Genomic DNA, 14,201 nt, shown 5'->3' with positions numbered 1-14,201 from the left:
AGGCCCAGAAAATTACTAACTCCATGTCATAGTGGAGTAAACTGTCCAAGGTCACTAAGGAATAACAAAAGAGATTAAATAATCATGTGAGTTAGAACTTTATCCATTTTGCTTGATTTCTCCTATCAATCTACTAAATGACACCCCACCCCTAGCTCTAGTTCCTGTTGGGAATGCTCAGGGATGTTTCATGAGATCTTTGCAACAAGTTCCCAAGGCCCCTCACTGGAGATTGGGCAGAGCAGAATTAGAACAAACTCATAAAAAATGGCAGCAAGAAAACTTTAGCAACTTTGGTAAGAGCAGACAGTGAAAGCAAAGTTTGGGGGCTTATCTGGGGAGAATGAGTTCGCACAATCAAATTGGGGACTCAGACAATAACAACTCATTTATGCATTTTACAACTTTACAAGGAGCTTTCCTCACTATAGTCCTCTGAGGTATAGTGTGGATATTATTGTCCCCATTCTGAAGTTAAGAAAACCAAGATCCTAGTTAGGATATCACCCATGATCACTTAGCTTCTAAGTAATAGGATTTTGCAGTTTTGCCCTAGAGGGTATCTTTGAGATCATCAAATCCAGTGTCCTCATTTAAGACCTTCATTGGGTCTTAAAAGTAAGACCCAATAATTGAGAGTTGCCTTCCCCAAGGTCACACTTGAGATTCAAACAGGTATCCTGATTCTAAATTGTATGCCCTTTCCCCAAGTTACACATCTTGTTGACCTCTGTGGGATATTGACTGGATATTCATTTTAGGCAATTACAAGGAAAGAAATATGGTCTTTTTGTCCTTATTACTGTTTTACCTGTTTCTCTTTAGATGGAAAGCCCCCAGGACAAGAAGTCTTTGCCTCCCCAGATTCAGAGCCGAAGCTATACTGAACTGCACAGGCATCTCACCTCAGCTCCTTGCTGTCCTCGCACTATCCCTCAGGCTCCAGATAGGGGATGGCAGCAACTGCCTCCCTCCCCACCAGCCCAGAGCCCTCGACCCCCCATCAAGGAAGAGAGTGACTCAGGAGAGGATTGCTTAAGCCCCAGGGTTTCCCAGACTTCATCCCTGACCTCCCCTATTCCAACTGAAGCAACTGCTGGAGACCAGTTTTCCTGTGCAGAGGACATGCATGCCATGGTGGAGTTGATCCGTTATATGCATACCTACTGCCTTCCCCAGAGAAAGTTGCCTGTCCAAGGTTTCACAACCTCCCCTCAGCCCTGCAGCAACCCTTTCAAGAGAGCCAAAGCTGATTGCATGCTACAAAAGGCAACATCTTGCAAGAGTGAGGAAGGGCAGCCACCAGACAACCTGAAGCAGAGGCCAACAACTCTCCAGTCTCCCAAAGCTTCCTGGTCCAAATTCTCTATCCTGAGGGAGTTGTTGGCTCGAGACCTCTTCTGTGATGTAAGCAAGCCCTACCGGCTGGCCATGCCTATCTATGCTTCCCTGTCACCCAACACCAAGTCCAGCCCCGGGCCCTCTGAGGAAAGCCAAAGACCCTCATCAGAGAAGGCCTGTGAGGTACGGATTAAGGCTCCCCCTGGGACCACAGAGCCCAGGCCCAGCTTCAGGCCCCTGAAACTGGAAGTGAAGGAAGAAATTAATGCTATAACAGTGGCAAAGGAGGAAGACGAGGAAAGACACAGGCAGGCAAGAACATGTGCACAGAGTCCACCTCTGTCTGCTGGGACCAAGGTGGGGAGGAAGCCAGAGACTTCTATTTATGCCGTTCGACGCTCTAAAAGACTTAACCCCGAACTAGGCCCATGGCTTTCATTTGTAGATGAGGTGCCCCTGGAAGAGAGGGCAGACCCTCCATCCTCCCTGTGTCTGGACCCAGAGACCTATGATGCTGAGGTGGAAGTGGAGGTGGGCAGCCTGGAGGAAGGACAGACTGTCTGTAACCAGTCCCAGCAGAGAGCAGTCCAGCTCCCTGCCCTGGAGAGCCCCAGTGAGAGTGGAAGTGGTGAGATGGATGAGGACCACAGCTGCCCTCGGTTATGCTTGAGAGGTAGAGAGAGGGGTGTGGAGGGCAGGGTCACAAGGGAGGACAGTTTCTTTTCTCTGGGCCTGAAATTCCATCCTATAAAATTAGGGGGTTATGCTGGATGACCTTTGAAGGCCATTTCCTGTGTTGACATTCATGGTCCTCTGTCCTAAGACCCTTGCAGGTCTCCTCCTGCATGATTCTGTGTAGTCCATTTCTAAACATTGATGAACAGTTTGACATTTCTCAGCTTCTATGGAATCAGTCAGTTAATAGGAATTTATTAAGCACGTATCATGTATTGAGCGCTTGGTAGACTAAGAAAGTGACTGTCCTCAAGGAGAGTACATTCTAATGGGGGAATTAAATTAAATCATCTTTGTCATAAATGTCTTAGAATTGGCTTGATGGATTTGCTCTGCATGTAAATCTGTCTTGTTCCTTCTTTTTCAGAAACAACCAGGTGCTTCACACTGGCCTTGTCACCAAAGTAAGTTTACAATATCATATTGGATTAATTCGAGAAAATTCACATGTCAGGGTAGGGTGGAGTAAGGGTGGTGGTGGGGGAAGATCTCTGTTACTTGAACTTGCCTTCATAGCACAACTGGCATGACTTTGTGAGATATAGGAAGATGCAGTGTGACATATTAGGATGTGATAAAACATGTTTGTCTTGGTGTGGTGTGCTATAACATGGTCTGATATAGTGTAATATGGGGTGGGGTGAGTGCATGTAGACACCCTATAGGGATCTTAGGGAAGATATTGTTCTCTTGGATCATTTTTTAAAATAGCCAGTCTAGAAGTTAGTCTCTGGAGGTCTAGGGAAGAAATGTTATAGTCATGAGATCCAATTGCACAATCTCAGCAGATTCAGTCAGCCCACAGGAAAAGAACTTTTCTTTTTGCTTTCTTTCCCCCTGTCCCTCCCCTCCCTTATCTTCAACACAATGTCATGATATCTGTCCAAAATTTGCTTACTACTTTCTAACATAAATACCAAGGATCCAAGACTATACTGATAAATTAAGCTTGGGACCATTATCTTATTGCAATTCATACCAAAATCTTAATGCTTCTTTTTCTCCTCTCTTTTCTCTGTGTGATGATGTAATGATAACACCTTCTCTGAGATGATTTTTTCTTTTTCATCAGTGACCCTTCACTGGGGAAACGGAACTTTGACCAGGTGCTGACAGTGGAGCTCTGTGGGACAGCAGGTGAGGGGCCCCCTCTTTTCCCCTAGGCATTAACAGTATCATCTCTGGTAGAATTCTAGCTACTGCTAGATGACCCTGCTTGGAAATGAGTGACTGGGGTCTAGGTAGGTCAGCAGCAAAATCTGATAAAACCTTTGCTCCTTCCAATTTCAGAGTTGCCTTGGGTAGTTTTGGGAAACATGGGCTGGAGCAAATATGGTACTCTATTGAGAACCTGGTTAGGTGACTATGAATTCAAAATCTGGTTGTTAACCCTGATTGAAAGAATTAGGATTTGACCTAGAAACAAAGAAGACTTAAAGACATAGGAGCTCTTTGAGTTTGTAATGAGTTCCATGTATAAAAGGGATCAGATTTGTTTAGTTTTATCCTAGTGGAAGTGGTGAGATGGATGAGGACCACAGCTGCCCTTGGTTATGCTCGAGAGGTAGAGAGGGGTGTGGAGGACAGGGTCAAATTCTCTATCCTGGGTTATCCAGGGTTATTCTAGTGAACAGAGTTTAGAAGTACTGAGTGAAAGGTTGATTTAGACTTGAGTGTAAGACTTTCCTAACACAATGGTAGAAGGGTGGAAGAGGGTCTCTTCAGGTAGTTGTCTCCAAGTGGAGACTAGATGCTTATGTCAAAAATGTTGTAGGAGAGATTCAGTCAGGTATGAGTTGATCATTTGGTCTCTAAGGCCCCTTTCAGTTCCAATAATAAGGGTGTGAGTTTGGCAGACTCAATCTTCAACAGATAGGTTTGAGTTTTGCAGTTAATTGAGAGGAAAAATAGCTCTTAGACTCCTGGGAATGTCAGCAGTTCCCTGAGGGGCTCTTGGAACTTAACAAAAGGTTGCTGGGGTCTGGGTTTGATATGAATTGGTGAACATGACTTTGGTAGAAAGAAAATGAGGGTTAGATTCTGATTGATTAAGGTTAAGAATCCTATCCAAGGAAGTCAAGAGGATGGATAAGGCTCTTGGATCTTATTAGACAAAGACAGCCATGGTCTTAATAGCAGCCTATGGTGAAAGGGCTCAGCATCAAACTCACACTCTCTGTGTTTTTTTTTGGTGCTGGGGAGAAGGTCTCACACCACCAACCACACCACCCTACAAACCTATTGAGGAAGACCCCTTCAAACCAGATGTGAACCATAGGCCAAACAAAGAGGCTGCTCCATCCATTCCCTCCCCTGAGGGTCCCCGGCCTGTGGCAACTGCTAGAGGGTCCCATAAGTCCCAGAAGAAGTATCCTGAGCGGAGTGAACTCTTGGCCCACCTTAGCCGAGTCTCAATTCAGCCATCCCAGGTAGGACAGAAGCGTCCCTTTTCCCGATCATTTGGAGACCATGACTATTGCCAGGTCCTCAAGCCAGAAGGATCTTTCCAGAGAAAAGTGCTGAGGTCCTGGGATCCCTCTTCAGTCCATACAGGGGACAGATCCCAGTCCAGGGTTTCCAGGGCTGATACACAAGGACTGAGCAAGGAAGGTGGGAGCTGCAGAACTCCCCATAAGGACAGCAAGTCCCTAAGAGACCATGAGATACGAGCCAGCTTAACGAAGCACTTTGGGTTATTGGATGGTACCTTGGAGGAGGAAGATTTTGCCTTGTGCAAGAGCCCAGAATATGACACTGTTTTTGAGGACAGCAGCAGTGACAGTGGTTTCCTCTTGGAGGAAGAAGAGGATGATGAGGATGAGGACCTCTGTGTTCATTCACTTTCATGTCAACACTGCCTCCACCCAAGACCCTTCAGCAAAGCCAGTCTGCATCACTGCTCTCGGAGTCGATCAAGTTCAGGCTCTTCATGTCACAGGTCCAGGTCTCCAGCAAACCGGAGGACTTTCAGGTGGGTTGGGGAACAAACTAGGGGCCACAGTGGTAACAGTAGAGGTAGTCTCACCAGGGAGCAGCACTGTGAACACTTTGACACTGGCCCCTCCCAGCTTATCTTTTAGAGATGGCTCTTGGCCCTGAGATGAACTATGCAGGATGTGCTGCCTAGTAAATGAATATTGCATTGTCACCACCTCTGCCCCCAATTGGTGTTCCATCTGGGTTGGGAGCTTTGCTATTCCAGGAAGTGGCTCCAGCCCTTTGAATACAAGAGAAAGCAAAAAACAATCACTACTCTCAGGCAGTTCAAAATCTAATGGGGGAGACAATCTGCACATAACTTTGTACAGAAAAGCTATGGGCAGGTCAAATAAAGGACCATCTTAGAGGGAAGGCCCTAGTGTGAAGGGAGTACTTGCTGTAAATGGTTGCTTAAGATGGAGATGGAGCTGTCTCTTCCCCATGTGTCCCACCAACTCACCTTACTTCCTGACCTGTGCTGGGTACCATGGGGGAAATCCGGACATACCACACCTAGGTGCCAGCTCCTCAAATCCTTTTCAGGTAGCCTTGGGGCAGGGATTGAACTAATGCTTTCATCAGCATAGGTAGATGAGAAGACTTCATCCAACAATGCAAGTCAGTACCTTCTCTGTAAGTCTAGTCCTCTAAGTTTCCTAGAATGCTGAGAGGTTAAGTGATTTCCTCAGCATCACTCAGGGACAGAGGCTGAAGCTAGTTCTCTATCCACTACACTACCCTGTTTCTTACTAATAATGACTCACATTTATATAGTGCTTCATATACATCATCTCAATTGATCCTCCCAATAATTTGGCGAGGTATGGGTTATCTCTATTTTACAAGTGAGGAAAAACTGAAACAGGTTCAGAATACTAATAAGTGATGGAAGGATTTGCCTCATTCTAAGTCTAGCACTTAGTACAATACCACGCCTCTCCTCTTCTGATGAGGTTGGAGAGGGAGGAGAACAGAAACTCTGCAAGGGATTCACACTGTGGTTCAGATGATAAAGGTTACACATTTCTACCCAGAAGGCACTACAAAATACATCTTTGTCTGGCTTTCTGCATTGGTGGGAATGCAGCTTGAGTGTCTTCTTGGGAACTCTTCAGTGGTCTTTGAAGAAGCATGGCAGGGTGGAGCAGCTAGGTGGCACAGTAGATAGAGCACTGACCCTGGAGTTAGGACCACCTGAGTTCAAATCTGGCCTCAGAAACTTAATTTAGTTGTGTGACCTTGGGCAAGCCACTTAATCTCATTGCCTTGCAAAAACTAACAAAAAGAAGCCTGGCAGCTCTTGTTTTACCTCCTCTGTGCGGTGAGTAGGAAGAGTAGGTCTTTTCTTCTACTGGAAAAAACAAAAATATATCTTGTCTATTTGGGGACCCAGAATCCTAAATCCTGAGTCTCATAATCTCTCATTGCTCTCTTAAAGAGCATGAAATGGAAAATACCCTTGGGGGCATGTTCTGGGATAGCATAATTAACTGGAGACCATCTCTGCCTACCTTGATGAGGAAAATATGTATTAACTATGCAAAGTGAGAAAAACCCATCCATTTGCCAGAGTTAACTTGAAACCTTCTTGCTAGAAATTGTATTGGCTAATTCAGGAAAAAAAATTATGTTCCATTTTTGTTACAGTAAGCAAATGGTTACATTGATCAAGGGAGAAATAGATGAACCTTGTGGTTTCTCTAATAGAATTGGAAGCCCTCTCTCTTTGCTCTGGATTCTGCCTCTTAGCAGCAGTGGTCATTTTTCTGTCTCACACTTTTCTCTTTTCCCTCTCTATTCCTTTTCTAGTACATTCTAATTCCCAGAATAGGCAGTCATTGATCTTTAGAATGTTCAGGAGGGAATAGGAGAATAGTTTTCATAGATTCTCTTCCAGGTGTATTATCAGAACTTATATCTTTGGACTCGAGTTGGTTTTTAAGAGAGGATCATATATTTAGAGCTAGAAGGGTTCTTGGAGGCCCTGCAAGTCTGATCCTGCTTAATTTTGCAGATGACAAAACTGAGGTTAAATGACTTGTCCAGCTATTACATATCTGAGGTGGAATTTGAAGCCAGGACTTAATGACTCCCAAGTTTAGTGCCCTCTCCCCTCTGTCATGAGTGTTCTCTTACCAGGCCTACTTTACTTGCCAGTTTCCATCTTGGATCCTTTTAAAACTACATGCCTAGCTAGAAACAGCAGTTCAGCAAAGAACTAACCTCTAGGCACATTGTGATTCTTGGGCAAAATAGGACAATGCAATTTAGAGCAGAAATCCAACCTTCCTTGTTTTACTGATGACAATTTCAGATCCAAAGACATGGTCTGATGTGACCCAAGGGCACACAAGTAGTAAGTGGCAGAGCCAGGACCCAAACCCAGAATTTCCTCCTTTTCCCACTCAAAGAGACAATTATTCAATACCTATTCTGTGCTGAGCATAGTAAAAAAGAAAAAAACAATCCTTTTACTCTTCAGGATTACTGAGTAAGAATTGAGTAAAAGCTGACTGTTCAGAGACCTCTGGAAGTCATTGCACTTTAGCTTATGCCTATTATCTGTAGGAAACTCTTCTTACCCCTCCCCCACCCCCAGGTTATTTACTCTGATTTTATACACAAGTCACACATACCTGGGCTATTTGGTTTACCAGCCCACAGTAAATAAGACCAGGCCTATGACTGTGCATGTGTATGAGCACAAATCAGTTCCTCTTTTCCAAACCTCAGTTTAGAATGAATCTGAGTTCTCTGCCAGTTCTGCCATTCTATGTTCTATGATTTTTTTCACCCAATGAAATTAGGAAAATATTCTTACATTGACTTTTGCTTTCTTTGGAGGCTAATTCCTAACCAAGGCTAAGAAACATCAGATAACCCAAGAATCTGTTGTTCCTAAAGAAAGAATATACTAAAACCTAATGCCCAGTTATCTCATGTGGCTCACAGTAGCCCCCACTTTCCTAAGGAAACTCCTAGAAAGCTCTTTAATTGGAGACCTTAAAGACTATAGATTACCTCCTTTCCTTAGGTCAAAAGTTCAATAGGCAGTTTTAAAACACCTACTATGTGTCAATCATCGTGTTAAGCTCTGGGGATGCAAAGAAAGGAAAAGGCAGTCCCTACCCTCTAGGAGCTCATAGGCTAATGGGTGAGACAACATGCAAACAATGATATATACAAGAATAAAATATATACAGGACAAATAGAAGAAAGGTACTAAGATTAAGAAAGCCCAAGAAGGGGCAGCTGGCTCAGTGGATAGAACACTGGCCTTGGAGTCAGGAGGACCTGAGTTCAAATCCAACCTCAGACACTTAATAATTGCCTAGCTGTGTGAGAATTCTAGGCCTGTTGGACTGCCAATAAAATTGGATGTCAGGAGATGGCAATATATGAAGAATAGTTAGACCAGTGACACTGAATACCTGGAGAGAAACAAGGTTTAAGAAGACTGGTGGTAGGAAGGGGCCAGATAATGAAGAGCTTTGAATGTCACATGGAGGATTTTATGGTTGATCCTGAAGACAATAGGGAACCCCTGCAGTTTATTGAATAGGTAGAGATATGGCCAGACTTTTGCTTTCTAGAAAGTTCAGTTGGATAGCTAAATGGAAGATGGAGTGGAGTGGGGAGAGACTTGAGGCATGAGATGACCAAAAAGACTTTAACCCAATTTGTCCTGGAATATTTGCTATTTCTGAGTCCTCGTGATCAGAGCACCTACTCAGTATATATGAAGGCAGAAACTCACCTATAGTAATACCACACTCAGAATTCTCACTAAAATGTTCTTCCACATTGGTGATTTTTCATGAAAGACATCAGGAACTTCTTTGCTTTGCATTATACAGGGCCCTAACAAGTTTAAGGCTTTTATTGATGACTTCAAGGACATCAACATCTCTGATTGTCCTGGTCTGTGAATTAGGGACAATAGATGTATGTACTCAAACATTTGTCCCAAGGCTGCTTGGTCCCAGGCATCCCTCCTATACATATCCCTCTATGGTTTTGTCTGTTTGTTTTGTATTCCTATCTCTTTCTCCTGTCTGGTTCTTATTTACTGTGTGCTGGTAAAATAGCCCAGGCATATGAGTGAAATGTGCCTAAAATCATGGTGTAATTTTAAGTTCCTTGATAGTAAGGGAATATTCTTTTATCTCTATCCCCAGTGGCTAGTAGAAATACATAGTAGGTGTTTAATAATTGCTTGTTGATTTTAGTGGGGAAAATAATTGAGAGTCCTCCTTTTGGTTCTGGCTATGATACTTAATACTTGTGTGACCTAGAGTCAAGTTCAACCATCTCTTTGGATCTCAATTTTTCATCCATAAAGTGAGGGAGGTTGTATTAGGTGAACTCAAAGATGCCTTCCCATTCTAAGTTCTATTATCCTATTTTGTCTATTCTCTCTGATTCTCGCCTGTTCTTGAATAGTTGAGATTGATAGATAAGTGACCTCAATTATCTGAAGGTTTTACTGTATCTTGAAGGGGGAAGGTTGGTGAGGTGGGAGTGTGATCCTCCCCTATCCACATGTAATTAAAACTATAGCTTGAAGACTCTGAATGCCTTGAAGTCACAGACTGCCTCTGTGGTTCCAAGAACAACATGTGTACCTTCATTTAGTTGAACATTTTTAAAAGTTGGGCATTTTGTTTCCTGTAATCCATGATGGCTTTCTACAGACAGGGGTCTTATCACCCATCCCTAGCATAGGTAAATTGAACCATTTAAACAATGGAGTTTCTCCACAGTAATCTTCTGTAGTAATAAACTTGGTAGAGACAGTAAGCTCCTCCTGCTTCTGGAAAGGATTGCCTCCAATGAATTCTGTTTAATCAAAGAAGTCTTGAAAGGACAAAGCTTAGCTGATGTAGTAGCAGGCTTTGGTACCTTCGGGTGAAAGATAGTTGTATGCTTAGGGTTATGGCTACAGTTTAGTCCAATGGGAGCAAAGAGGCACCTGTTCAGAATTCCCATATAGGATATCTTACATTTTATAATTCTATAAATTTTATACATTTTCAATTTATAAACTGTAGGTATCCTGCCTCCAGATCCTATCCTTTTTCTATTTTAACACACTGCCCCTTCCAAAGAATTTCATGACAGGGAGGAACTATTTGACCAAGGTGGGCTGATTGAGGATTACTCTTGAGGAGAAGCCCCGGGATGCTTGCTAGTCTCCTCACTCAGAGAACAGTGAGGAGGAATTCAGAAATATTTATGTACAGGTGAAAAAAAAGATATTTGTCTCTGGTACCAAATCCAGTTTAAGAGGAACCTGGCTGGCAGAAAGCAGTTTTTCATTTGAAGACCAGCATCACATTGCTACCCAGACCAAGAGCCTATGTTTTCTTGTTTATAAACAGATGTGGAAACAAGGAGCACTGTGGAGAAAGAAGCCCAAGTATCCAGCATATTGAGAAGAGGAGAGAAAAGGCCATTGTAAGTGCACTATGAGCTGGGGAGGGAAGACTAGTGAAGGAATAGGAAATAACTTGGGTTCTGGGGAGAGCACAAGATTTCCTTAGTTAAAACCCTTTGAGAGAGACACTCAAAGGGGATACTCCTTTCCCCTTTAGCTAACTTCACTCATGGTGTTTCTTCCCACTAAAAAATAACCAATTCAAAAGGAAGGAGCTTCTAAAGTTGACAGTAAAGTCCCACAATGGGGAAGGGGAGTAATCAGAGTTTACAATCAGCTGAGCTCTCCTTTTTGAGTCCCTCAAAGCCCTATCAACCTGAATAGGAAAGCATAAAGGCTCTAACTGCTGGCTTCAAGATCTCCCAGATGAGATTTCCAGGTCCACTCAACTTCGTGATTAGGTGTAGCTGGCAGAAGTGATTCACAGCCCTCCTCAGTATTCACCCCATCCCATAGGAAAGTATATACACCTGTATCCACACAGATACACACAAATACCTATAACACAAATCTTTGTGTTACTGTATCTTGGACCTTCATACTACACTATCAAGATGTATCTTTTTAGGGATGAGTTCTCATTCTCCTATAGCATTTTCTGTTCACTGTCATCCATTGCAAGGTTTTTTGTCCTGTCAACCCCTTTCTTTTTCCCATTAAAAATCCCTAGGTAAAAAGATCATAACTTCCTGGGTGTGAAAATTCTCCCTTCCCAATCCATGAGTCACCTATGACCCTACACTTTTCAAGATTCAAACTATCCATAAGCAAACATATATTGAAGTAATACAATATCCATCTTTGATCTTCGTACTACTAGAGATACAAGGATGAACAAATAAGGGGTCCTCTTTAATGGATCACAGTCTATTTAAGGGGGAAAAAAGACACATATAGAAAGCTAATAATATCAGGCATGTGTTAAGAATGAAATGAGTAGAGATAAGAGCTATAACAATAGAGAGGAAGGTGTGATCACTGAGTGGTAGGCATTCAAGCAAGACTCATTTGAAGAAGTGGGACTTCACGATTAAGTAGTGGTTAAATTAGAAGCACATTCTTTTTGAGGGAGATAGACTCTAAAGAAGTGGGAGGAGGGAGAGCATTCTTGAGGGACCATTATAGCTGGAACTCAGTCCATGAATGGGGAAGCAGCAGAGAGGAAAAAATGTGGAAATGTAAGCTAGAATCAGTCTATAGAGCTTCTAGGTTGAAAAAAACACATATGATGTAAACATTCAGGAAGCTGTCATAGCCCAGAGGAATATACCAGAGTTCTCTGGCTCTTGAACATGTAGAAAATGTCTTCTCTGGCACACCAAAGATGACAGACCTTATAAGATATGCCTAGTTATGGGGTACATGTACAGATAGACATGTGTGCAGATAGGCATCATATACCCAGAGGATTTCAGAACCAGAACATACATCTAGTTCATCCCATAGTTCCACAGCATCTTGGACAGGTGGCCCTCCAGCACTTTCCTGGTGACAAACCATTCACTACCTGAGATAGCCTATTCCACTGTTGAACAACTTTGTTCCTCAGAGCCTCACTAAACTGAAGTCTCCCTACCCATAATTTTCCACCCGTTTGGTAGTGGTTTTGCCACCTGGACTTAAGCAGAACAAGTTGAATTCTTTTTCCACATAGCAAGTCTTCAGTATTTGAAGACTCCTACTATTGTCTTCTCAGCTCTAGGCATCCAGGTTCAGACTCTAAGCATCCCCAGAAACATTCAAGAAATATCAATGGACAGTGAAAGGGTTGCACTCGATGGTCTCAGAGGTCCCTTCCAACTCTTATCTTTCATTCTCTGAACAGTAGAGCAGGGAATGGAGTATGTGAACTTGGACAGGTGGTTACAGGTTCTCAGGGAGAAGCTAAAAATAGAGTCTTTTTAAAAGCTTCAGCAATGCTTGTTTTTCTCAACCTGCTTTCACAAATGTCCATGTGTTCTGTACATATCTTCAAATTGTCTTCCTCATTGTATTGAATGTCAGTCTCATGAGCAAGGATTTATTCAATCTTTCATTCCATCCCTAGTGTGTAGTTTAGTGCCTGGTACATTATAGTTGTTTTATAAATGTTTGCTGATTTACTAAATATCAGGATGGGAAATGCCCATATTATTTTAGACTGGCGGAAGCTGGCTTTCAAATTGGAAGCTGACTTCTCACCCCAGGGACCTAGCTGCTCATCTAATACAACAATCCCTTATGTATTCATTAAGTGCCTATTCTATAATAAACTCTAGTAGTAATCTCTGAATAATCAAAGACAAAACAGTACCAGCCCTTAAGAAACTTTTTACTAGGGAGATCCATTATTATCCCAGTTAACAAATTTCTGGCCACTGATCCACTCAGTCTGCATCATAGAGTTTCAAGTGGGGAAGAGGGAAATGGAACTTCTTTGCCATTGATTCATGAGATTCTTGAATACCCCCAAGGGTCAAACCCATACATTCAGTCCAGGGAAAGAGAACCACTGAATCATGTTTGTCTCTCTTTTTTGAGCAGGGAGAAGGCCGGGTGGTATACATAAGGAACCTCTCCAGTACCATGAGTTCCAGTGAGCTGAAGAAACGTTTTGAAGTGTTTGGCGAGATTGTAGAGTGTCAAGTGCTGAAAAGGAACAAGAGGTGAGTCTGTTGAGTTTCTGCTGAGCCACCTGTCCAGCACCCTAAACTCTTCATGGCTCTAAGTATTCTTTAACATGCATTGAAGTCTTCATACACAATATCCATCTTTGACTGGTGCTACCAGTTATACAAAGATGAACAAAGATGTGTTCCTCTTTCCCAAATCACAGTCTATTTAAGGGAAAAAAAGACTCACAGAAAGCTAATATCAAGTATGTGATAGGATTATATGAATAGAGACAAGAGCCAAAACAAATGAGGCAGAGGAGCTCTTGGCAGCCCAATGAGAGAGGAGACATTTAGACACATGCTCATATAAGAGATGTTCTACCTCAAGACAAGTAGACCCTGAAAATGGATAATCATGCACTAGATTATGATAAAGAGAGCCTTTTTAGACCCATACTTAAGTTTTGGAAAGTGCCCTTCTTCATTTCATAGTCATCTTGCCTGAGTTACTGAAAATAAACAGTTGAGTTTCCAGAGCAGCAGTAGCTGGAGCCATGGAGAACATCTAATTTTAGCTTTCCCTAACAGAGAATCCCTTCTGTATCATCCCCCAGAAGTGGTCATCCAGCCTTCACTTAGGAACTCCCTGCAGAGGAACTCCTTGATCTTAAGGCAATTTATTACATTTTTTTTGAAAGACTCTAATTGTTAGTAAGTAATTCTCTACAAGCCAAAACCTGTATTGTTCAGCCTTTCTTCCACTGCTTAGTTATGACAAAAAGAACAAGGAAAATTCCTCTTCCCTGTGACAGCTTTCTTCAAGTAACTGAAGGGTTTTCATGACTTTATATATGTCATTTCTTTAATCTAAGCAACTCTAGTTTTCTCAGTTGATCCTTATGTAAAAGATGTCCCTCTCATCTACAGACAGTTTGCCTGATGGAAAAGTATAGAAACAGAGAACTTCGAGGAAAAACACTGGTGGGGGTGGGGGTTGGGGGGAGTAAAAGAAAAGGCTTTAGGTAAAGTTGACTTAGGTGTACTATCTAATTTGCATATGACTGACCAAAGGATTTTAAAGATAATAGCTGGAAGATACTGGTCCATTAAACTGT

At 42.5% G+C, this 14,201-nt stretch overlaps 1 protein-coding gene across 4 annotated transcripts in view; it reads left to right on the top strand.

The window, feature by feature from the left end:
• PPARGC1B (PPARG coactivator 1 beta) overlaps positions 1-14,201 on the top strand; it is a 166,792-nt gene that overhangs the window by 132,179 nt on the left and 20,412 nt on the right. For 2 of the 4 annotated variants that reach the window (XR_012473776.1, XM_074212657.1), the window contains exons 5-10: positions 826-2,014; positions 2,444-2,480; positions 3,149-3,213; positions 4,282-5,047; positions 10,437-10,512; positions 13,013-13,137. Coding sequence is in view for 3 of the 4 variants with exons in the window: in XM_074212657.1 (XP_074068758.1) it covers positions 826-2,014; positions 2,444-2,480; positions 3,149-3,213; positions 4,282-5,047; positions 10,437-10,512; positions 13,013-13,137 (2,258 nt within the window). In the remaining variant the exon portion in view is untranslated. The remainder of the gene's footprint in view (positions 1-825; positions 2,015-2,443; positions 2,481-3,148; positions 3,214-4,281; positions 5,048-10,436; positions 10,513-13,012; positions 13,138-14,201) is intronic. The other 2 variants (XM_074212659.1, XM_074212658.1) reach the window with 2 other exon arrangements.

The sequence above is a fragment of the Macrotis lagotis genome, chromosome 1, assembly GCF_037893015.1.
Source record: "Macrotis lagotis isolate mMagLag1 chromosome 1, bilby.v1.9.chrom.fasta, whole genome shotgun sequence".
NCBI lineage: Eukaryota > Metazoa > Chordata > Mammalia > Peramelemorphia > Peramelidae > Macrotis > Macrotis lagotis.
Note: the sequence above shows the minus strand (reverse complement) of the source record. Positions and strands in the feature narration are given on the sequence as shown.